At 31.3% G+C, this 25,617-nt stretch overlaps 1 protein-coding gene across 1 annotated transcript; it reads right to left on the minus strand.

Moving 5' to 3' along the window:
- LOC112039898 ((3S,6E)-nerolidol synthase 1) lies at positions 1–22,646 on the minus strand. The gene is made up of 7 exons (XM_065781357.1): positions 22,521–22,646; positions 12,698–12,968; positions 8,116–8,488; positions 7,811–8,029; positions 7,443–7,581; positions 7,088–7,336; positions 1–456 (listed from the first exon to the last, which is right to left on the minus strand). Exons 1-7 carry the CDS (start codon positions 22,644–22,646, stop codon positions 121–123), a joined length of 1,713 nt encoding a protein of 570 aa, XP_065637429.1. The 3' UTR covers positions 1–120.
- Between the last annotated feature and the right edge of the window lie 2,971 nt (positions 22,647–25,617).

The raw sequence follows: 25,617 nt of genomic DNA on the forward strand, positions 1-25,617 counted from the left end.
TAGACTAAACTACATACAGTTTAACCAACACTAGTAATAGAAACAATACTACATGTTGTTTAGCCTGGTCTTTCTTCATTCTCTATATCTTTGCTCACTTCTGATTTTGATCTGGCTTCCTTATCCTTCAGCCTTGATCTGTGATACAATAGTTAGTTCATTTTGTTGTGTAACAACACCACCAATTAGCAGCGACTTCATATGCTCCTCTAAACTTGGAAGGCGATGATTGTCATCATAATTGTACATCAAAGGAACCATCCTTGCAGCATTGAGAGAAACATTCTTAAAAGATGCAGGGAATGGATATGAATAGAGGCATTCCTTGTTGAGGCACTTCCATTCGTCTAAAATCATAGATATTATATGTTCTCTTGTGTCTTTGATTGAAGAGCCACGATGTTCTTTCATGAAGCACTTTAAATAAGATCCATCACGCCCATCTTGATTCTCGTCCTGTAGTTAAAACCAGGTTTATTTCAGTGACTAGAAAGAGCAAGATTCAAACATTGGATGTGACATTATTTGGTAACTTGTCGAGGTTTTTTTTTTTTTTTTTTTTTTTTTACAATAAGGGGATGAGGATTTGAATTCTATTTTTCCTTATAAAAATTTAGTCAATACCACTCAACTATAAAACTATGACAGTTGTTATTGATCTAACATCACTTTGTATAAGGTTCATTTCAGCTGAAACAATATTTAAAACTTTACTAATAATAAGTGTAACTAGGCCTAGGTTTATATGGATCCAGTGAGGATAAAATCAACAAATGGACTAAAATTGAAACCAAGTGTGACATTATTGACCAACTAAGTCCACCAAGACCAAAATAAATATAAATTTACCTTCAAACTGGTCTTAGGAAAAAATTTTCTAATTCTCTTCACTATGTGGTGATTGATTATATGACCTGTATAAAAAGTTACGTGATTTACTTAAATAATACATATGGTTGTTACAGATATTTCGGAGGAGGTTCACCCAAGGAGAAAAGTTTTGTGCTTTGTGTTTACATTCAAATTGGTTTGGAAGAAAATTTTCCCCCTTACTACGTGACTATTGATAAGATCACATTATTGCGCTAGCCAACAATATGTGGGTCTTCGCATTAATTGGTGTGCCATAGCACTACCTGGAAGCTTCAGGTAATGATTGGCAAACGTAGGTCCAAATGTCTAATACTCCTAGCCAGCCTAGAAAGCTAGAATGATACTAGCCACTCATACATACACTCACTATCCTGAAGCAACAGAACCTTGTTATTTCCTCTTCTATACCCCCAGATCCCAGAGAATTATTGCAAGAAGTAACCTGCCAGCCATGGAGTGGAGCGGCATGCCATAAACTTTAAGGGCATCAATGGAGTACTCTTTGGATCCGTTTGGATACAGCTGAAAATTAAAAACACTGTAATAAAATAATTTTTAAATGTATGAATAGTACCGTAGGACCCATTTTTAATAAAAGAAGTTGCTGAAAAGTGAAAATTGTGGGTCCGTAAACAGTAAAATTTGGGTTGAAAAGTCCATTATTGCGGCTACTGTTCATTAAACAGTAGCCGCTACAGTGCTGCACAGTAAAAAAGCCGTTGGGGAAAGCTTGAAACGCATGTGAAAAAAAAAAAAAAAAAAAGCTGAAAACGTAACGCCAGACGCAAACGCTAAGTTAGTAAAAGTATAATTATATATTAAAAAATTAAGGTTTCAAAACATTTTATATATGTGTGTGTGTGTGTGACTTTTTTGTATATGTAAATGAAATAACAATTATGAAAAAAACGAATAGTTGATAATAAAAAAAAATGGTAGATTGTTTTTTATCAAATAACTTTATTTGTTGAAGGGGCTAGCTAGCTAGGTAAGATGTGTTTTCAAGGGTCACAGGTTTAGCTAAAAAGAGTTTTTAGGGTCATCTAAAATTTTGGGGCACCCCTAAGCTACAAATTGGATCGATCTACCCCTGGATAAGGTAAGTCGTGTGCTATTCATAACATTTATCGTCTTAAGTGGTTTGTTGCCAATAAAAATGAGTGAGAAAATTATATGGGCAGAAAAATGAGAGAGAAAGCTATGGACAAGTTATTTTGTGAAACACAAAATTATAAGATTAGTTTGTTTTGCTGCTATTATCAAATTTTGCAGAGCAAAACTATAGCTTATTGTGAACGAAATGGAAAAGAAAACTATTCATTTGTTTTACTGGGGGCCCGTGACATAAAGGAGAGAAGAGTGGCTATAGATAGATGGCTTTCCTTTATTCAAAGATGACATGTTTAATTTAAGACTTTGAGGGTGTTTGGATTGCGCGTTGCGCGTCTACGTTTCCTCAATCCCGCGTTTTCCCCTTTTTTCTTTTTTTTTTTTGCCGCATTATTTGACTCTGAGTGAAAAAAACACTGTGCATGAACAGTGTTATACTGTTTACGCACTGTTTATGCACTGTTTATGAAATAAAAAAATATTAAAAATGGGTTCCACAATACTATTCACACATTTAAAAATTATTTTGCTACAGTATTTTCAGTTTTCAGTTTTCAATTTTCAGTTTCAGCAACAATAAGTTCAATCCAAACAGACTCTTTGTGTCCGTTTGGCCATCGCGTTTGCGTCTGGCGTTACGTTTTCNATGTATTATTATTATACTATTGTACTATTAGACATATTATGTGTATATATATAAAGTCAACCTAAAAGATCTCGTTTTCATAATTGTGAAATGGACCTTCTAAATTTCATTCTAATTAAAAACAACAATATAATATAAATATTTGGTCTTGAAAAATGTTTGGCACAAACTTAATATGCAACAATTAAAGAGATTATTTATGTGCAATCTTAGTCATATGACTTTTTGAATGAGTTGTATAACTTGTTTAAATAATACCAATGACTAGCATTATAATTCATCACTAATGGGTTGGAAAAAAAAAAATGCTTCTAAACCTATTTGAAGTCAAATTTTGTCCTTTAATCTTCACCATGCATGGGATTGGTAATAACTAAGTAAACATAAGCTAGACCATCTCCATTCAGGAATGCCTCATGGAGATGATTGTTATTGTGTTTGTTAGGTGTATTATTTCATCTGAAATTTTTTAATAATGATCTTTAAGTTAATTAGTTTAACTTATGGAAAGCATCTGCTTCGAACAAAGTTTCTCTCTAAACTAGTTTAGAGAGAATCCTTACAAACTCTTCATATATCTTTATATTGAGGGTGTGTTTGGATTGAACTTATTGTTGCTGAAACTGAAAACTGAAAACTGAAAACACTGTAGCAAAATAATTTTTAAATGTGTGAATAGTGTCGTGGGACCCATTTTTAATATTTTTGATTACATAAACAGTGCATGAACAGTGTGTGAACAGTACACGCACTGTTCATGCACAGATTTTTTGTCTCCCAAAGTCAAAAAATGCAGCCCAAAAAAAAAAAAGGAGGAAAATGCGTTTGCTGAAACTCAAACGCGGAATCCAAACCCCACCTGAGTGTAAATTTTGAAAATCTAACAATTAGATTTCATGTTCTTATTATATCCTTTGTATTTGCAAAATTTCATGAATATCAAAAATCAACTGCCATGTCATCAAATAAATGTTAAAATTTCAACTTTTTGTGATCTAAAGTTACTTATAAAAAAATAAATTTATTGATTGAATAATAAATAATATTTGATTTGAACAAAATTTTATATGCATATTAAGAACATAAGGAACATGAAATTTAATTGTTAAATTTTCAAAATTTACACAAAAAAAAGAGGTATATGAGAAGTTTGAAGAATTTTTCTCTAAACTAATTTAAAGAGAAATGTTAGGTTCTAAGGTCTTAGGAGTTTTTGTATTTAGAACTCTAATTTGTAATGTTGGCAAACCATGATCAAAACAATGTATTTAGTCTTGTTTAGAATTGCTCAAAGTTGGTTTAATATTGTAAAGTTGGAATCGAGTGGCTGCAGAAGTACTTGGGACTTTCGGCCTGGCTCGATCGATCGAATAATAGACTCGATCGATCGAAAATCGCACAGGTTGAATATTCTGCAGATTTTCCAACTCAGCCCTACTTCATTAAACGTTTAGGGTTTTGTGTTTTTACCCTAGGTATATAAACTAAACCCTACCCCCCCAAAAAAAAAAAAGTTGCAACACAAACGCAATCCAAATGCGTACTAAGTCCACCAAGATCAAAACAAATACAAATTTACCTTCAAACTGGTCTTAAGAAAAATTTCTCTAATTCTCTTCACTATGTGGTGATTGATTATATGACCTATATAAAAAGTTATGTAATTTACTTAAATAATACACATTGCTATTACACATATTTTAGAGGAGATTCAACCAAAGAGAAAAACTTTGTGCTTTGTGTTTACATTCAAACTGGTTTGGAAGAAAATTTTCCTCCTTACTACGTGACTATTGATAGATAAGATCATATTATTGCGCTAGCCAACAATTTGTGGGTCTCCGCATTAATTGGTGTGCCATAGAACCTTCAGGTAATGATTGGCAAATGTAGGTCCAAATGGCTAATACTGCTAGCCAGCCTAAAAAGCTAGAATGATACTAGCCACTCATACATACACTCACTATCCTAGAGCAACAGAACCTTTGTTATTTCCTCTTCTATACACCCAGATCCCAGAGAATTATCGCAAAAAGTAACCTGCCAACCATGGAGTGGAGCAGCATGCCATAAACTTTAAGGGCCTCAATGGAGTACTCTTTGTCTTAAATTAAACATGTCCTCTTTGAATAAAGGAAAACCATCTATCTATAGCCACTCTTCTCTCCTTTATGTCACAGGCCCACAGTAAAACAAATGAATAGTTTTCTTTTCCAATTCGTTCACAATAAGCTTTAGTTTTGCTCTGCAAAATTTGATAATAGCAGCGAAACAAATTAATCTTATAATTTTGCGTTTCACAAAATAACTTGTCCATAGCTTTCTCCCTCATTTTTCTGTCCATATAATTTTCTCACTCACTTTTATTGGCAACAAACAACTTAAGACGATAAATTTTATGAATAGCACACGACTTCCCTTATCAAGGGGTGGATCGATCCGCGTTGTAGCTTAGGGGTGCCCCCAAAATTTTGGATGACCCTAAAAGCTCTTGGTTAGCTAAACCTGTGACCCTTGAAAACACATCTTACCTAGCTAGGTAGCCCCTTCAACAAAGAAAGATATTTGATAAAAAACAATCTACCATTTTTTTCAACTATTCCTTTTTTTCATAATTGTTATTTATTTACATATACAAAAAAATAAAAAATAAAAAAAATAAAAAATAACACGGCACATATATAAAATGTTTTAAAACCTTAATTTTTTTAATATAATTATACTTTGACTAACTTTCAGCAAGTAATATTTCACTTTATATTTACTTATGAAATGTAGGAACAAGAATAAAGATTCAAGTTTCTAAAAATGAATTTCTTACCCCTGCAGACTTAGTTATTTTTATAGGTAATTTAACTTTATTCCATTTTTAATATATAACATTTATACATGTTTTCATTTTATAGAATTATTTGTCAATTGTCCCATCAATGTACTATTACTATACTATTGTACTATTAGCCTTAGACCTATTAATTGTATATATATATATATAAAGTCAACCTAAAAGGTCTCATCATCCTAATTGTGAAATGAACCCTCTTAATTTCATTGTAACTAAGAACAACAATATAACATAAATATTTGGTCTTGAAAAATGTTTGGCACAAACTTAAAGTCTGTTGGCATGTTTATTTTGCTGAAATTAAAAATTTATTATTAAAAGTATTGTAAATAAATGTAAAAGATAATTGAAATAGTACAATGAAACTTATGAATAATATCAAAAAGTATAGTGGAATCCATAAATAGTAGCAAAAATAAACTAAATAGTTAAATAATTTTCATTTATAATCTGTATCCAAACAAAAGTTTAATATGTAACAATTAAAGAGATTATTTATGTGCAGTTTTAGTCATATGACTTTTTGAATGAGTCGTATAACTTGTTTAAATAATACCAATGACTAGCATTATAATTCATCACTAATGGGTTGGAAAAAAATGCTTCTAAAACTACTTGAAGTCAAATTTTTTCCTTTAATCTTCACCATGCATGGGATTAGTAATAACTAAGTAAACATAAGCTAGACCATCTCCATTCGGGAATGCCTCATGGAGATGATTGTTATTGTGTTTGTTAGGTGTATTATTTCATCTGAAAATCTTTAATAATGATCTTTTAGTTAATTAGTTTAACTTTATAGAAAGCATTTGCTTAGAATAAAGTTTCTCTCCAAACTAGTTTGGAAAGAACCCCTACAAACTCTTCATATATCTTTATATTGAGTGTATATTTTGAAATCTAACAATTAGATTGCATGTTCTTAACATATTCTTTATATTTGCAAAATTTCAAGAAAATCAATTATTAATTGTTATATCATCAAATAAATGTTAAAATTTCAACTTTTTGTGATCTAAAATTATGTATAAAAAATAAATTTATTTTTCGAATAATAAATAACATCCGATTCGAAAGAAATTTTATACTCATGTTAAGAATATAAGAAACATGAAATTTAACTGTTAGATTTTCAAAATTTACACCCATAAAAGAAGTATATGAGAAATTTGAATAATTTTTCTCTAAACTAGTTTAAAGAGAAACTCTGTTCATTTGCTAGCTAAAGTTGTTTCGAAAATATTAAGCTTATCTGATAGTCCTAGGTTTTAGCAAATACCTGAGTCCCAATTGATTGCTTGTTCCATTATCAGTCTCTATTTCTTAGGACCAAGAACAATTTAGCGCCATAGACTCATAGTGGTGCAAGTGATATCTATTTTATAATTTTGTTCCTTGGTCAAGCGTGTAAAAGAAGGCAAGTGTACAGTTCCTTCAAGTCTGTGCTCTTAACTAAAAACTCCGACACTAGTTTTGTTAGGATGCTGGATTCTGTTCGAAGTAATCTAAGTTTTCTTTTCTTTCTTGTATTTAACCCACCTAAAAGGTCACAATAGGGAATGAAAATCTCTTTGTTAAAAAAGGAAAAGGTTCATCACTAAATTATATGTTACCTTGGCACTTCCCAAGTCATCCCAAAGACGAAGAATTTTCGCAGTAGAAGATATAATGCCCGGAACATCATCAAGAAGATTTACAGTTTCATTGGTTATGCCTTGACCCAAGAAAAAGAAAGTATGAACAAGCACCATATGCACTCCTGTGCTGAGAAGGGCATTCTTCAAGTACTCTTCTGTCTTTGGAAAGATCCCATGAGCCAACCATTGTGCTTCTATTAAGAATGCGTTGCACAATCTCGCCCACTGTAAATATTAATATAAATTCTCAAACACATAGCTCAATAAACTTTCTTAAATCCATACTCAATTAATAAATTCTTGCTAGGTTCAGTGTTAAATTATTTTATACCCTTTTTTTAAGGCTTTCCATGGGGTTCCATCCATGCTTTTTGTAGACCTTGTAGCAGATTTCGTTGGTAATGTCAAAAAGAGCCTTGAAGCATATCTTCATGTAGTCTGGTAGTTGCTCAGCAGCATCAAGTTCCCATCTGCATGCAATTTTATTTTTATTTTTCAAATAAATATGGGGGTATAACAAGTTTTACTGCATTAATTTTATATAATGATGCATCACTAATCACAAAATACTAATTAAGATATTTATTATTATATGTTATATTGAAGTGAAATCAATCATTTTTATAGTTACGTTAATTCATAGTAAAATTCGTTATAGTTTTAACATTTTTATTATATTATTCAACTACCGATCCATACCTATTGACAACTTCTGTAAAGTGTTTAAGTTCATCGAGGGTTCCACGAACATCAAATATGTCATCTATTATGTAGAGTAGTGCCAATGGTTTTGTGAGCTCAACCCTTTGCTCCGACATGATTGGATCTGTGAGGCATGCCATGGGCCACATATACCATTTAAGTGGCTGGTCTCTAGCAAATTTCAACTCATTGGCCAAGCCTAGGTCTTTCCACCATCTAAAACAAATAAAAAGATTTAAGTAAATCGTTAATAATATACTATAAAATACAAACTAAATCCTCAACATCACTGCTCAACTTACTTCAAAATTTGATGAATTTCCTTTTGGTGTATTTCATGAACGATGTTGGAATCTATTTGAGCTAGTTCTTGCACAAGATTGATCCATTCATTTTTCCCTTGAATGTTAGTTTGAATGTTTTTAGTCGTGAACCTTGCCAGGCTCTTGTGATGGGGATTCTTCAGTGTATCCGTGATAAGAATGGCTTGTTGATGATCAAGATGGGTCGCCCATTCCGTAAGATATTGGCGACTAAACTCTCCAGCTTCATCAAGTATATCTTCTCCTTCAATACTTAACTGAGAAGCTTCATATAAGCCCTTCAATCCCTTTATATCTCCGACTAGACTTGATTTGAACTTCCTCTCCTTGTCCTTGAAGTTTTTAAACAACGCTGTACAAGTGTATATACAATATTCATTTAGCGAGTATATAGCTTTGTTCTAAAATCAAATAGTAAAGGATTACAAATGGGAACAAAATTGTTTTCCCCTTAGTTTTAGTTTTTGTATCCTTATTGCTTTGAATAATTAGTGGTGGGATTAGGCTTTAAGTTGGGATAACAAAGATTAAAAGACAAAGTTGAAAGCAAAATCGATGTTGAAAAAAAAGGTCATAGCTAGCCAGTAAGAAATTAAATTATTTAATTGTCATGTAAATATAACAGTTATAAAATCAATTTATTTTTTATGCATAGTGAATAGTAAAAGATATTAAAAAATATTATATATATTCATCAGTTGATCTGTCTAAAAGTATAATCCAAATATTTTTATAAAAAATATTCAAGAATGATAATTTAATTAATTACTTAAGAATAATAAATAAGAAAATCAACGTACAAGTATAAAATTTTGAAAATGTATCAATAAATATACAAGAAGCTCTATACGTGACTTAGTTTTTTTTTTTTTTTTTTTTTCCCCTTTTTTTAATGTAATTATAGTGTTCAATATATTTCTTCTATTCATGGTTTTTTAGTAAAGTTTGAGGTATACTTTTGTGTTAGAATTTAGAACCGCATTTTCTCTCATTTGTGTGTGTATGTGTTTGTTTCAATAAATAAAAAGAAAAAAAAATCAAAACCAATTACTTTGATAACATGATAAGTTTTGGGGTAAATAATAATATATCAATGAAAATTCGTTTTTATATTACTTTAAATTTTTTTGGGGGGGGGGGGGGGGGTGGGGAACTAAGTAAAGTTATTTTGTTAAAGGTTGTATCACAGCTAGCATAAAGTTTAAGAAAGATTATCATATTTTTACTTAATTTTCTGTTAAGAATGGAAGATATCAAAATATTACAAGGTTAAAAAAACAAAAACTCAAGGAGAACAAGTGGCAGTGATGAAAATTTTGCATAGTGACCTCATGGCTCCTGATCGCAACCTAACAAAAGTGGTTTTATCATATACAAAATAGACTCCACGGGGTGAATAAAAATCCACTATTCCACTCTAAGTTTTTCAATTTATATTTTACTAACTGAAGTCTGTCATATGTATCATTTCTTACCCTTATAAAGTAATTAAAAATTAAAATGAAAAATAAAAAATAAAATTTCAAACACAGTATACAACACTTGATAGAACATTAAGTGAAACTCCTAAGAAAATGGATAAATAGTTTTACTCTCAAAGGAATAGTGGTTAGTTTAGTGACTATAACAATGGAAAGATTAACTTATGAGAGGGTTTCATGGACCACCCTCTCAAAACATGTGAATCCCACTAATGTGTGAGGCTCATCAAATATGAGGACACCTCATGAGATGGTTTTAACGGATACTTTCTCGATGATAGTCAATCATATTGGTGGCATTAAAAAGGACACAAACTTACAGCATCATGTTTGCTTCTGTAGTTGTGATGTTTTAAAGGGAGAGACAATGTGTGATCATGGGCAATGCTCAATTTGTGAGCACTAGGCAAAGAATTCTGGCTGAAGTGGTCTGAATTGGTAGCTTGTGGAATCCTCTTAGGAGCAATTGGAGGATTGTAGGAAGAAAAGAGGGCTTAAAAGACAAAGCCATAGAGAATGAGTATCACAAGTAAAGTAAATGGGAGAGAGGAGTGGGAGGGAAAATTTTCTTGTGTAGAGTTTAATGCTTCGGAGATTTCTTGATCCAATTTATAGGATTCAATGCGTTGATAAGTATTAGGATGTTTCAGATACATTAAATTCCGTGGGACCATGTTTATCATGCTTCAAGATGCACGTATTCAATTTGATATCATGGCATTCTTTATCCAATTTTCTGAATTCAATGCGTTGATAGGTATTGTGGGATATAGGATGTTTCAGCCCGTAGGCCCACTCTTGAAAATGCACGTATTCAATTTGATACCGTGCACTTGTCTTTGTCCTACTACTACTATTATTATTATTTTTTTTTTTTAATTTGATAGTTAAGAAATGAGAAATTTAAATTATGTATGTCTCCGTTAACTTAGAAAGTGTTAGAAATAAATTATTTTCTAACCACCGTTCAGCATTAATCACCATAATTGCTAACATCGATCTTCCATTTGCCATACTTGAGCACCGTACAACCATCCTTCAACCTGGTCACAAAAACATTCATCTTTAGGTTGTATTAGCCATCTTCCAAACCTTTAAGCGTTGTTAATTGTCATTGATCACTATAGACAACAACCATCTTACTTGTTTCAATTTAAGTTATGCTCGGACTATTTTATATAGGACCCGTACCTATCAAGATGTTCTCAAACTTCCACCTTAAGTTTGAGGATGGATGTAAGAGATTTCAGTCTTAAGTTCATTATACCCATACACAGGGAAACCTAGAGGAGGGCCTAAGGGAGCCCGAGCACCCTTGGTCCTAAGAAAAAAATTATTTTATTAGTTATATTTTTTTCATTTTTGTTGTTAGTCTCCTCTTCCAAAACCTTAGGCCACTCCCTCCAATTAGCCTAACTAGCAACTACTCAATCCAAAAATTTAACAAAAATAAAACTTTAAAAAATTTAAAAATCCTAGCTAGCCTAGTATTAAGAAACAATATTATTTGTGTTTTCTTTTTTGTCTTTGTTGGTAGCTGATTTCATCTTAATGTGTAAAGAAACAATGATTTTGTGTATTTGTTTTGGTTGATAATTTCTTTTCTTTTTCTTTTTTTGGGATAAAGCTTCACAACCTATGGTTTTCATTTCTAATGATTGTATTTTTATTACCAAACCAAGACATCAATCATTATTTAATGTAGATGAGAATTGAACCCTAAATCTCTTATAATTAATAGTTTATTAATACTATATGGAATCATGGATGCCTATTTGGGTTTTTTTTTTTTTTTTTTTTTCTTATANCATAAATTTAGTTTCAAATTATTGAAATTTGTGGATAGTATAAAACCATAAAAGGATGTTATGGTATTGTATTGTAAAAGGAATTTATAAAATTAAATAAGAAAGCAGAAAAAAAAAATGATAGAACTATAATTTCATAACAAATGACAGATCTATATTGCAGACGTGTAAAACGTTTGTCGAATTATTAATGGGGTCTTTTTTTTTTTTTAATAAAAAAGTTTGATCCCACAACATATATATCATAAATCATATACTATAAAATAGAAGTCAAGTCCTATAAATCATGGTTCTACCAAATGAGTATTTTCTCTTGCTAACAAGTAGCTGCACTCTCAATAATTATTAAAATAATTTATCTTATTAATTGTATTGATAGTGTAATTTAGTTAAAACTATAGTACCTAATTTTTCAAGAAATTAAAATTTTATTCCAACTAAAATTCTATTACAAAAAATTCAAGATATTTATAATAAAATTTAACAATTAGTAATTAATCATAATTTTGTATTTTGATGTACTAAAACTTGCAAAATGCATATTGTAGGTGCATCAAGTGGCATACAGTTTTGATAATATTTCTAAAATATTTTCTTACATAAAATTTTCGAGTGGCTTTTAGTTAAAGGTGTAATCAGTTTGGCTCGGTTGAGTCATAATATTGGACAAATTCCCCATTAAACCAAATTAACAAGGAGAGCAGGAGGTAGGGTAGGGGTGTTTAGATAAAATCATTTAGTGCACATGATGGACTATGCCCTTTTCTTACATACTCATATTTATGTAAGAGGAGTATATAGCTTACTAAGTACACTACAATAATTTTTCGACATTTTTGCTTTTGGCCATTTGGATCTTTGTGAAAATCTAAATGCCAGACCCCTCAACCCTCACTCTTGATGGACTATTCTATTGTCTTGCATACTCATATTTATGTAAGTGGAGTATGGAGCTTACTAAGTACTCTACAATAATTTATCAACATTTGGGTCCTTGGCTATTGGATCTTTGTGAGAATATAAATCCCAGACCCCTCAGCCCTCACCTTTCATAGACTATACCTTTCTCTTACATACTCATATTTATGGAAGAGGAGTATATAGCTTACTAAGTACACTACAATAATTTCTCGATATATAAGCCCTCGGCTATTGGATCTTTGTGAGAATCTAAATCCCAAACCCCTCCCTCACCCTTGATGATGACTTTATAGCCATGAGCAATGCCATTGGCTTTATATATGAATTATAGAAAAGAAAATTAATGCCAACCTGAAGAAACGTAGTAACCATCTTGTCGCAATAATCGAAAGCGTAGAGCAGTTTCGTAAAGTTGATTGTTGATATCATTATAACCACAAGCACTAGATATCATATTTTGCCTCTGTAGAATTGTTTCAATCTCTTCTTGGAAGTGGTAGTCAATGCCAAGGCGTTGAATCGCATCAATCATATATAAACCTTCCAATGGATCTTCTCCAGCTTTTTTCAGCACGTGCTTAACTTCTTTCAACTTTTGTGCATGTTGGCTGTGAATTTTATCCTGGAAGGGAAGGGAGCAATCTGTTAAAAACTAAAACTAAAAATAAAATAAAATATCGGGCACAATGAAAACCAGAAGCAAAAAAAAAGTGTGTAACTAAATGCCAATTGACATCTTTAATGTATTCAATTAAATCATTATAGTGTATTATATTCAGAAACAAACTATATAATGCTTCGAGTAGATAGAAGCTAAGGTGAGCAAAGTCATGGTTTAAATTCAAGACTGATTAATCATGGTTTTTTAGTAAAGTTTGAGGTATACTTTTGTGTTAGAATTTAGAACCGCATTTTCTCTCATTTGTGTGTGTATGTGTTTGTTTCAATAAATAAAAAGAAAAAAAAAATCAAAACCAATTACTTTGATAACATGATAAGTTTTGGGGTAAATAATAATATATCAATGAAAATTCGTTTTTATATTACTTTAAATTTTTTTGGGGGGGGGGGGGGGGGTGGGGGAACTAAGTAAAGTTATTTTGTTAAAGGTTGTATCACAGCTAGCATAAAGTTTAAGAAAGATTATCATATTTTTACTTAATTTTCTGTTAAGAATGGAAGATATCAAAATATTACAAGGTTAAAAAAACAAAAACTCAAGGAGAACAAGTGGCAGTGATGAAAATTTTGCATAGTGACCTCATGGCTCCTGATCGCAACCTAACAAAAGTGGTTTTATCATATACAAAATAGACTCCACGGGGTGAATAAAAATCCACTATTCCACTCTAAGTTTTTCAATTTATATTTTACTAACTGAAGTCTGTCATATGTATCATTTCTTACCCTTATAAAGTAATTAAAAATTAAAATGAAAAATAAAAAATAAAAATTTCAAACACAGTATACAACACTTGATAGAACATTAAGTGAAACTCCTAAGTTTTTTTTTTTTTTTTTTTTGCTTATACTCCAGCCCCTCTAGTTTGAAATCCTAAGTACATCACTACCCATACAATTTATAATATTGTCATGTTACATGTAGTCATGTAATTACTTGTATTCCACATCTTGACTTATATACTTTAGGGTTACTCAATGATTAGCTTAGGGTTAACCGGTTAAGTCCTTCCAATGGATGTATTCACTGGTGGCTCTAAATAGAGTCCAAGGTGGTCACAAGACCACCCTGAACTATAAAAATTAATTATTATTATGTATAAATTTTAAAAATTTATGATTTGGCAACAAACTAAACTTTGTGACAACCCTAAATTTTTTTATGCCCAACTTAACTAAACTCTGGACAAAATTTGACAACAAACTTAGTTGTAAGTTAAGACTACAACTTCATTCAATATTTTTTTTATTGGTTGTGAATTTCAACAAATCTACCATTTAATTATATTTTCTTCTTATATCTTCTATACTTGCAAAATTTCAAAAAAGATCAAAGATCAATAGCTATGTCATTAATCAAATGTTTAAATTTCAAATTTTTATAGTCTAAAATTATACATAAAAACTAAGTTTATGGGTCAAATAATAAATAACATTCGATTGACATAAAACTTGACATGTGTTTTAAGAACAAGAGAACATGCAATTTTACGGTTAAATTTACAAAATATGTAGTAATGTTAATTTGTTTAGTGAGAGTTGTAGCCAAACTTTGTCCTTAAACTTTAATTCCCTTAACAATATATTAGATCCTTACATAAAAATAAAATAAAAAATAAAAATAAAAATAAAAATAAAAAGTCCAAGAAAAATTTTATTTAACTATAATTTTAAAAAAGATGTAGCTTGCAACATTATTAATAAAACTATCATATAACGATTTCAAAATAAGAAAATTCGTAGAAAAAAATTGTAAGACTTTGTGTTTGTGTGTGTGCACGCGCTTTTTTTTTTCTTTTTTTTTTCTTTTTGTCAATATATGAAGTTCTTTTTTTATTAAATTTTGAATAATTTATGTTTCTTAATGACCACCCTCAAAAAAATTTTCTAAAGCCATCACAACTGTATTGTAATACATAATTCAAAGTAACAAAATGTAGTCACTCCCTTTGTCTCATGAGTAGACTAAACGTCAGTCAATTCTTCATTCGCGTTCTCATTCGTCCTTGTCTCTCTAACAACAATAACCCCGGCCCACTGAACGCCACAGCTGATTTCGTCCATAGACCAAACCAAATCACATTATTTGGCAGCGTGGGCCTCTTGTTGTAGAAAGATTTTGAAGTTTGAATTCACATTGCGCCTCCAGATCTAGAGCATTCACACCCCCCACAAAACAAAAATGCATGCACCCAACTCCTGTGTGTGTGTGTGCTGTGGTATAATTTTGACGCCCCATATTTTATTCATCGTTTCTCTATTAATTTTCAATCTGACAATAAATTCCATAAATTTCCACTTGCAAATATGGATACAACGAGTATTTCCCCTTGCGACAAAAAATCAATATTGAATGAACATATTTCCAAGTCATTCTCAAGCTGTCAAGCACCACAAGCCATAAGGCCCAAAACCGAACAATTGCTAGCAGCCGACACTTACATTCCCATCCTCATTTTCTCATTAAGTTGTGAAAAATATAACTATATTCCACCCGGCCAGCTGATAAGTAATATAAATCTCAATTTCATGTGGGAAAATTGATGCCTCATGATAAAAACCAAGCCACGTATACAACACCCAATAAGATGGAAGCTTGATTATATTATAGGGTTCGAGGCTTTTTTTCAAAGTTATGTATTCCTTCTTTAATTTATTAATCTCAATAAAAATTATGATTTTCTATTAACTAAAAATAATAATAAAATAAATACATAAATCTACTGATTTTTTTAATTTTTTTGTCGCACTAGTAAAACCCACACTTGGTTGTTAGACCTATTGATTGGAAGAGTGAGACGTTAAAGTAATTTGAAAGTTTTTTATAGTATAAAATTACACATATAGCCTTAAATTCTCCATTACTTTGTTTTAGTAGAAATTCTCTCCTTTCTAGATTTATCAAAAAATATTATCTACTGTAGTATTTAATTTCTCTAAACATAAAAAGGGGAATGAAGGTAAAACATCTGTTTCCTTTCCATTTTCTTTGGGAACCAAACAAGGAAAATAAATATTTCTTTCCTTTGTTTCATTACTTTTCTTTTTTACATCCAAACACTCAAAAAAAAAAAAAAAAACATTTTTCTCCTTTATGTTTGGGATAATTAACAATTCATTCCTTATTTCTGAATCTAAGCAATTTCCCCTTCTATGTTTGAAAAATGAGCAAATACTCTCTCAATTTGTTATTTTCTTAGTTAAATCAAATGGCATTATTTTGAATAAATTATTAATTAGTCATACACTATTATAAGAAAAATAAAGAATTGAGAATTGCAATGTTGTTTTCTTGGATTGCATTTGTAATTATTGTGATTCCGTTAAATTTAATTGAAAAAGTAACGAATTTGAGATATATGCTAAATTCCAAACATAAAAAAAGAAATTGTTAACTACCTCAAATATAAAGATAGCGGAGAGTACTTTTTTTCTTTTGGTTTTTAATAGTTTTTTAAGTGTTTAAAGGCTTTAAAAACACTATTATCGCTTACAAACTAAGCAGCCCAACAAAAAAACTAAAAAGGTAATCCCTAGCCTGATTTTTTCCACTTTAGAAAAGCAGAAAACCCAATAATAATTAATGCAAATGCATAAGATCAATGTTACAGATAAAATAAGGTAAAATCAATTAGATAATAAATCAGTATTTGAATTCCATCTTGGAGAAATAAGTCAATAACGCTACATTGGAAAATCTGGAGATGGGATCTCTCAAAAAATGTACGAGATAATGATCATCCACGTGAGGCATGCAAACTGCAAAGTCTTTCTGATTCAATTAATGCACGGTAGTGGAAGTCTTTCAAAAGTGAAGGTGACAGGCAGGGCCAGCCCTAGACCTAAGTCACTTAAGCCATCCCTTGAGCCCACTATTAGAGAAAAGCTCCCAAATTTTGGAGTAAATATTAATATATTTTTTTTTAAAAAAATACATTTTTCGAGATGTAGATTTTTTTTTTTTTTTTTGTACTTTTAAGAAGTCTCAAATAATTAAATAATGTTAGAAATAATATAATTTTAAATACATAAGTCTTACAAATATATATGTCATTAATTACAAGAACTAATTTAGATAGGAAAATACAAGAAATATGTACTATGAGTTTTACTTTAAAGACCTTTACAAATTGATGTGACAATTAATATGATTTGTGGACATCAACAACTTATTAAATGCATTTTTGAAATAATTTTTGTAATTGGTGATATATCTTTGTAAGCCTCATATTGTAAAATTTATAATATCCTTAACATCATTCATTCAAATATTTGTTTATTATCTTCTTGAAATGTCATTAATCATATTCATTACTATATCATTTCTAAGTGTTTTTTTAGTAAAATTTGTTATAACTTTAGCATTCTTCCAAAAAAATAAAAAGCATGTTACAAAATAAAAAGAATATAGTTTTTTTTATTAAAAAATTAATGATATTAAACACTAGTTAAATATTGTTTAAGTGATAACAAAAAAGTCTCATTGAAATATATCACCTACGGAATCCGAATTTGTTGAGCCGCCTCTAGTGACAGAGTAGTTGTTTCACACCAATACAATTTCACTTAAACTGAAAATAAGATTAATTAATTATGATCTCTTAGTTTATAGTTAGACACCAAAAACAAAAATAATTAATGTTGTAATAATCGGAATAAAGATAGAGGGCATGTTTGTTTAAGTTTATAAATTGATTTGTTTTTTATCAAGCTAATTTATGTATCTACATACGGATGCTAAGTTGTTAAAGTTAGGATTATATATAGAGGATAAAAATTTCATTCTAGCTTAAATGTCCACTTTATGTCTATATATGTGTGAACTTCTTTTTTAGAGACTTAAATTCCAGTCTTTGCCCTTCATACCCCCACAAGAACTTTGCACTTATAGAATGACCATCATATCAATGATATGCGGTGTTAAAGTTAGCATTCCTTAGAACCTTAAGCTGTTGTAAATAATGATTAATTAATTTATATATAGAAAATGATGACAAGTCCCAATGAGAAGAAGTATTAAAAAATTCACTTAATCAATTAATTAAAAAAAATTGGATAAGTGATAGTTTATCCATAATATTTATTAATTTTCATATAAATTGTGACTTGCTAGAAAAATATTACAAATATCGTCCAAACCTAAAAGACTACAAACAGAGTGGCCCTCCAGTGCTCCCAAATGAAGGCAAGATTACTTAAATGATTTTACAAGTCTTGATTCTTGGGAAAAAACAAAACATTGGTGGCTGTAGATTGTACACAACGTGATTATATTGATTTTAAAATTAATATAATCATGATTTAAAATTAGTTCCATTAGGCCACGAAAGTAATTTACCATGATTTTTAAATTTTTTTTTTTTTTAAATCCTGTAACTACTGCCCAAGAGCGATACAGCTGAACACCAAGCATAAAAGACACAACTATTCGATTTTTAAATATAAGCATGTGGCAGAAATTTATGTTGCCATGGGGCACAATGAGACACGGACAACAAAAAGTCAAGTGTTTTAGTTGTTGTTATTATTATTATTATTATTATTATACAAGTAGGGACAGAACTAGGAATCGAATTTTGTGGACAAGCTCAATGTAAGCTCATCCACTTTCATTATATTCATTACGATACAATGAAGTAATACCAACTTCATTGAAGTAAAACCATTATTTCATTTTCAAAAAAAAAAAAAAAAAAANCTCATCCACTTTCATTATATTCATTACGATACAATGAAGTAATACCAACTTCATTGAAGTAAAACCATTATTTCTTTTTCAAAAAAAAAAAAAAAAAAAGTAAAACCATTATTTATTTATTTTTAAGATGCTTCATTATTTTCATATCTTCCAAATATACTTTATTAGAAATTAATACCTAACCAAAAAAAATCAAATAAATATGCCCCACGAACCAAAACAAAAAATGTAAATAAAGTTTAAAGCAAACAAATGTTTGTTTATAAAAAAAAGGTTAACAAACAAAAAATAGTGTCAAGTTAAAAAACATGCTATTGATAGTTAGTGGGTTACAGCCATTACCCATTATCTTGGTTTTAGATGAAAATTATTTTTTTACACAACCTTTTCAAAGCTTATCAATTGCTATCTCAGTTATAAATTAAATCAGAATTAAAAAGTTTTCTTACTCCCTTACTCCCTTAATTTTTGGATCTAAGAAACTCATCGTTATTGCATCCATACACTGCAACCTAATAAGTTTGAAACTCATTGTCAAGAGCTCAAGTCTCAAAACTCAAGTTCACAGCTACTGCATATTTCACTCTCTTTGTCTCTGACGTTTAGTTTAGTTCAGTTTTTTTTTTTTTTTTTCCCCTTTTTTGGAATTTGATGGAATGATTTGGTATGTAAGATTCACATTGATTTTGTTTCAAATACTTTTTAAGGGCTGGGCTAATTTTTTGGTAAAATTTGTTGATTGGGCTAAGTTTTCTTTAACTTATTATTATTGATTTTGTTGTTGAGTTAATATTTTTGGGCTTTCTAATTTTATTTATTTTTTTGAATTTTTAGATCAGTAATTTTTTTATGGGCCTTGGTTTAAAGGGGCAAGTTTAATTTTATTGAATCAAATTGTTAAAAATTAGATAGCTATATATATATATATATACTATTGAATTTTTTTTTTCAAAATTTTGGGGGGGCCATTTTGTCCCCCGAAAGCCAATGAATGGCTCCATTCCTGTGTACAAGAAAAATAATTGTTCTAATGGCTTAAATTATTAATGGATTTATAACTTTATACTAACTTATAAAGATATACACATTTATAAATTTATTGATGCAGATAATTTTTTAACTTTTTTTTTAAATAGTTATTTTTTAACTCAGGTGTATAAATTTTACGCATTTTTTTATTATATACGCGTTAACACGAGTGTCCTAACAAAACAAACTTAAAAGTACTGCTCATTTCTTGGTTTTTCCATCACTTAACGTGACGTTTGTGGCTTTCATTTTTCATACCTATCTAGCATTTTGTGTGGTACAGACTACAGTTAGGAAGACATGACTACCCCATCAAAAAAAACAAAAAAGGGGCTTGACTAATACTTTAATTTTTTTGATAAGCATGACCAATACTTTCTGATAAGCGACATGACTAATACTTTGTCCAATAATCCTGTGGCCTCCATATATGTTGCTTTCAGTGGTAGGAATTACTTTGTAGTTTGTACGATATTTCTTTCATTTTGATAGTTTTGGTAGGCGTTGGGTTGGGTCAATTATACGCCCATTTGTGGTAGTATTTAATATTTTCTCCGTCCTAATTTATTTATCTTACTTAAAAAATTAAATTTTTTTAAAAAAATATTATTTATTATTTTGTCTGCCTTTTAAAAATATATAAATTTATAAAATTATCCTTAAATAAATTTATCAGTCTCTTTTTAAAAAAGAGTTATTCTTAATAAGACAATTAAAAAGATGCCCCAATTAGATTGATTTTTTAAAATATTTGTTAGTTTTCTTTTCAAATGGTTTTGAAAATAAAGTCGGGGTATAATAGGAATATTAGTAAATTAAGAATTTTTATTTTTAGAAACAATACAATATTTTGGGACATTTTAAAATAGAATAGAAGACAAACAAACTGAGATGAAGTGAGTATTATGTTAATAATGTAATTTCATTTATTGTAGCGACATACTTTGCCTCCGAAATGAAATCAAAGAAACAACTTCCACTTGTTGTACACTGTTGGGATTTAAATATGATGCAATATTTACTCCATATCTCTCATAATTTTTTTTTTTCATTCTCGCTTTTTAATTTTTTTTCTCATTTATTTTATAAAATAATTGATATTGAAAGTTTCTTTTTTCAAGTCTCAAAAACTACATTATTTTTTATTCTTACCTAATTACCAAAACTCCACCCCAAACCCAGCCTCTGGGGCTTAAACTAGCAAGCCCAAGGAAAACTCCCAAGCTCTCATAATAAGGGGAGGTACCTTCACCAATATTGGGTCATTTGAACATTGAAAATTATTATGTTATTATGGACTCACTATATATAGAAGGTTTTAGATAGCGTTGTACAAGTGTTCATGAATCATAACTACTAACTTGTAATTTCATGAATACACACAAAGGCATTTCACAGTAAATACAAATAAGTACTATAAAGTTGTGATTTTCAGTTGATGTTTATTGGCTTAAATTCCGTATCAAATTTAATTGTAATGCATTCAATCATTTACCTGTATTTTTGCAAGATTACATGTAATGGGTATAATGTTCAATTTGGTGAATATCTATGAGAACAAAGGTGTAGAGAGGGAAAATTTCCGACCTATCACAAGCTGACACATCATACTACCAAATCCACAAAATACAGCTAATTACAAAGCGCAATGTACTGCTGCTAGGTTCAAAAACCAATAGAAATTTGCCAAGTGCCATTGAAATAGAGGCATAAAATGCATGCAAAAATCAATCACACATCAACGCATCTAAGTGATGACATAAGCAGTCCAGCACGTGTAAGTAATGACATATACAATCCAGTAAGTGTAAGCAATGACATAAGCAGACCAATCAGACTGTGACCTGTGTCACCAATCAAACTCCGCCATGTGTCACTCATCCACCCCCAAACTATTATAAATAGAAGCCTTCCTTAGCCATTTCAAGAGACTAAGCCATCTAGAGCACAAGCAGCATCAGAGAAAATTCAAAAGCACTCAAAAGTACAGAAGCTATGCAGGAATCAAGCCTCAAAGCCTTCAAGAACTTCAATCTCAAAATCGAAGAACATTCGAAGTAGAATCATCCAAACTATTTGTCTAGATACTAAAGTTTGCTAGAATTAAGCTCAAAAGCCTCCAAAACCCTAACAAACCATAAATCAATGAAGCTCTATGACTTCAAGCTTCTAAAACACCGAAGAACTTCCCCCACAAACCTTCAAAGAAGAAGAACGCACAAAGAACCCGAAGAACACACAAAGAACATGAAGAATGTGAAGAACAAAGAATTTCTAACAAGCTCATAGCCAGAAATTCATTGCAATTCCTTTTCAAAGATTTTTTTTATCCATTCCTCAACCAAATTGAAGGATATTTTTTGTTTAAATCAAAATCACATTATCACAATTCCAATCAATAAGTCTTGCAAGAAGATCGAACCAGATGATTATTCTTTTATAATCACAGAGAATTGTACCATATATTCGTCAATACAAATTTGCATTTATGAAACTATTTTACTTGTTTGATTTATTTCAAACTAGAAATTTAGTCTTCTACAAATTTTGGCACACCTAGTGGGACCTCTCGTCGTTTTCTCCTTCAAAAGAAAAGAAATTCGACATCATTTTGCTGCCAGCTTTGATGGCCTCTAGCAAGAATTTCCGAAAATTAGTGGTTGATGCTTCAATTGCTGATGATTATGTTGGTCCAATCACTCACAATCGATCCAAACCTCTCGATCAACTTCAACCCTAACCAACCAAAGAAAACAAGTTTCATACTATCATCTCTTTGGGCTTTCTTGCAAATAGGAAAGCTACCGCTAAGGATTCATCTATCTCGAAAGATTTAGAGATCGATAATGAATCATCCCCAACAAAGACCTTTTCTATCAACTCTTCACCCATGATGAGAAACTTAAGGAATGAAGTACCTTTGACTCATCTTGTTTCATCATTGTCTCCATCATATCTAAAGGTCATGCCAATAATGATGACTAATACCTCTACCATGGAAGAAAAGATGGCTAAAATGGAACAAAAGGTCATCCTTCTCACAAAAGAACTTGAAGATAAGGACGTCGAAATTGCAACCCTAATGAACAAACTGGAAGTACAAGATTCAGGTAAATCAAGTCTTGACCTTGAGCACCTACCTAACTTTACCTTGAAAGGAGAAAATGCTAGGGTTGATAAAGGGAAAGGAGGTGAAGACGCTTCTCAACATAGACATTCCACCTCAATGGCCTCGATATATGTCCAATAACTGCAAGACATGATAACAAATACCATTCGAGCACAGTATAGGAGTTCTTCCACTATTTCCCTTATATATTTAAAACCCTACACAAAGCGCATTGACAACATGAGAATGCTAAATGGGTACCAACCTCCTAAGTTCCTACAATTCAATGGGAAGGGCAATCTAAAACAACACATTGCTCACTTCGTAGAGACCTGTGAGAATGCAAGAACTCAAGGAAGCCTCCTTGTAAAACAATTTGTCCGTTCATTCAAGGGAAATGTGTTTGATAATCAACAATTAGGAATAACTCAAAATGGAGTTTCTCAATCGATTTTATAGCACAGGTCGCACAGTAAGCATGATGGAACTTACTAATACAAAGCAATGGAAGAATGAGCATGTTGTTGATTATATCAATCGATGGCGTTCTTTGAGTTTAGATTGTAAAGACAAACTTTCTGAAATCTAGGCTATGGAGATGTGCATCCAAGGCATGCATTGGGGACTTCTTTACATCTTTTAAGGGATAAAACCTCGAACATTTAAAGAGTTAGCAACTCATGTGTATGACATGGAGTTGAGTGGAAATACAAGACCTCCCGTACTTGAGGAAAAGAAAGAAAGAAGGGAAATAAGGAAGAATGACAGGAATGCGAAAATCAGCATCAAAGACTCAATGAATGTCAACTCTACCTCAGTAAAAATTTCAACAAGAAATGTGAAGGCTAATGAGAAAAGGCCTGAGGGAGGTCAACAGCGTGAGATACGTAGCTCGTCTTTCAAGGAATGGAAACAAAAGGTATATCCTTTCCTAGATGCCAATATGCTCAAAATGCTAGAACAACTACTCAAATTAAAATTAATTTAATTGCCAAAATGCAAATGACCGGAAGAGATAGGAAAAATTGATGACCCATACTATTGTAAGTATCATCGCATCATAAGCCATCCAATCCAAAAATGTTTTGTTTTTAAAGAACTCATCATGAAGCTAGCCAAGGAAAGGAAAATTGGCTTAGATTTGAGGATGTTGCCGAGTCAAACCTTGCAACACTTGCTTCTGGGTTACCTAGTTGCATGTCTCCAACTACTAAGCAAGGGGCAAATACCACGCTCGTCTAGTTTGGTTCTTTAAGACGAACATTCCCTTTTCATTTAATTACCCAAGAGTCCAGAAAAGCACAAAACCAAATTCAGCCTCGATCAAGAGGAAGGAGCAATAAAAGGCAAGAAAGACTGGGAACAAAAATGTACAACGATTAGGCACAAACCCAAAAACTTCCAAATCTCATCACATTGGAAGAATTCTTCCCCAGAAAATTCTTTCAAAATGACTCAGCAGAGGCTATTCACACGGTCTCTCATTACGAAATTCATGACGAAAAGGAGGATGTTCACCATGGTGGTCCAGATGAGACTTTGTCATCTTTGAAGGAACTTCAATCTCAGGTTGATGAAGTTAAACCCTTGCAATCCTCCACCTCACCAAAAGAAGTGCTCACCCAAACTCTTAAAGAGCCAGAGATGTACACCTCTTATACCAACACGCTTCAACAAACACAGGAATGTTACGTGTGCTCTCCAAATTTAACTTTAACTGATGAGGATCTGTTGTTTAGCTCTAAGCCTCACAATCATCCACTTTATGTCTTTGGTTATGCTCGTGAACAAAAGATCGATCCTATTCTCAATGACGGAGGTTCAACTGTTAATATACTATCGAAAATGACAATGAGACAACTTGGTCTTACTATGGAGGAATTATTGCACAGTCATTTGGTCATTCAAGGTTTTAACCAAGGAGGACAACGCATGATCGACACGATACACTTGGAATTAATTATTGGAGAATTGATAAGCAATGTTTTGTTCCATGTCATTGATGCCAAGACAAACTACAACATGTTGTTAGGACGTCCATGGATCCATGGAAACCGAATAGTACCATCTACTTTGCATCAATGTTTCAAGTACATTCAAAGTGGAATAAAAAAGGTCAGTGCCGACTTGAAACCTTTTACTAAGACTGAAGCTCACTTTGCTAACGCAAAGTTTTATGTGGAAGATGACGTTCCTAATGAAGTTCTCCCAGTTGAGATCTCGTCCACGAAAAGCAAGCAGGGTCAAAAGAAGCATGTTAGATTCATCACTAGAAAGGATATTCCTTCCCCAAAAGAAGGTCCAGAATGTGGAAACAATCATTCTAGTGAATCTACCAGTAATTCAGTGAGAGTAGAAATTTCAACGCCTTCCAACAATCCTCCATTCCTCCATTATGTACCATTATCACGCCGCAAGAAATGACAATCACCATTTGCGGAATGCCTTCAATCTATAGTAGACATGAGAAGGCCTCCTACAAAGCTCACAATGGAGGATGTAGCCATATTGAAAGAAAATCATGCAATGCCTTTAACTTCATCCACAAATCCTTTGCCCTCGAAGCCACTAAATGGATTTGTGAGTCTTCACAAAGTCTAATAGAACATGTTATTCTACCAAGTGAACGGACGAAAGAATGGTTCGACCCAAAGACATATAGGCTGTTAGCCAAGGTTTGTGTACCTGAGATTTGGTCCTGAGATTTGTGTGCCTTAGGTCAGGATTTGGGTACTTGAGTTTGTGTCTTCTTCT

This window comes from Quercus suber, unplaced genomic scaffold (assembly GCF_002906115.3).
Source record: "Quercus suber isolate HL8 unplaced genomic scaffold, Cork oak 2.0 scaffold_264, whole genome shotgun sequence".
NCBI lineage: Eukaryota > Viridiplantae > Streptophyta > Magnoliopsida > Fagales > Fagaceae > Quercus > Quercus suber.

Excerpts from the sequence above, each read along its gene's own strand:
- LOC112039898 (XM_065781357.1), bottom strand. The coding sequence starts at position 22,646 with ATGGGTGAAGAGTTGATAGAAAAGGTCTTTGTTGGGGATGATTCATTA. Across the intron at positions 12,969-22,520 it reads GAAAGCCCAAAGAGATGATA|GATAAAATTCACAGCCAACA; the intron begins GTATGAAACTTG and ends CTTCCCTTCCAG. Across the intron at positions 8,489-12,697 it reads TGGTTACTACGTTTCTTCAG|CGTTGTTTAAAAACTTCAAG; the intron begins GTTGGCATTAAT and ends ACACTTGTACAG.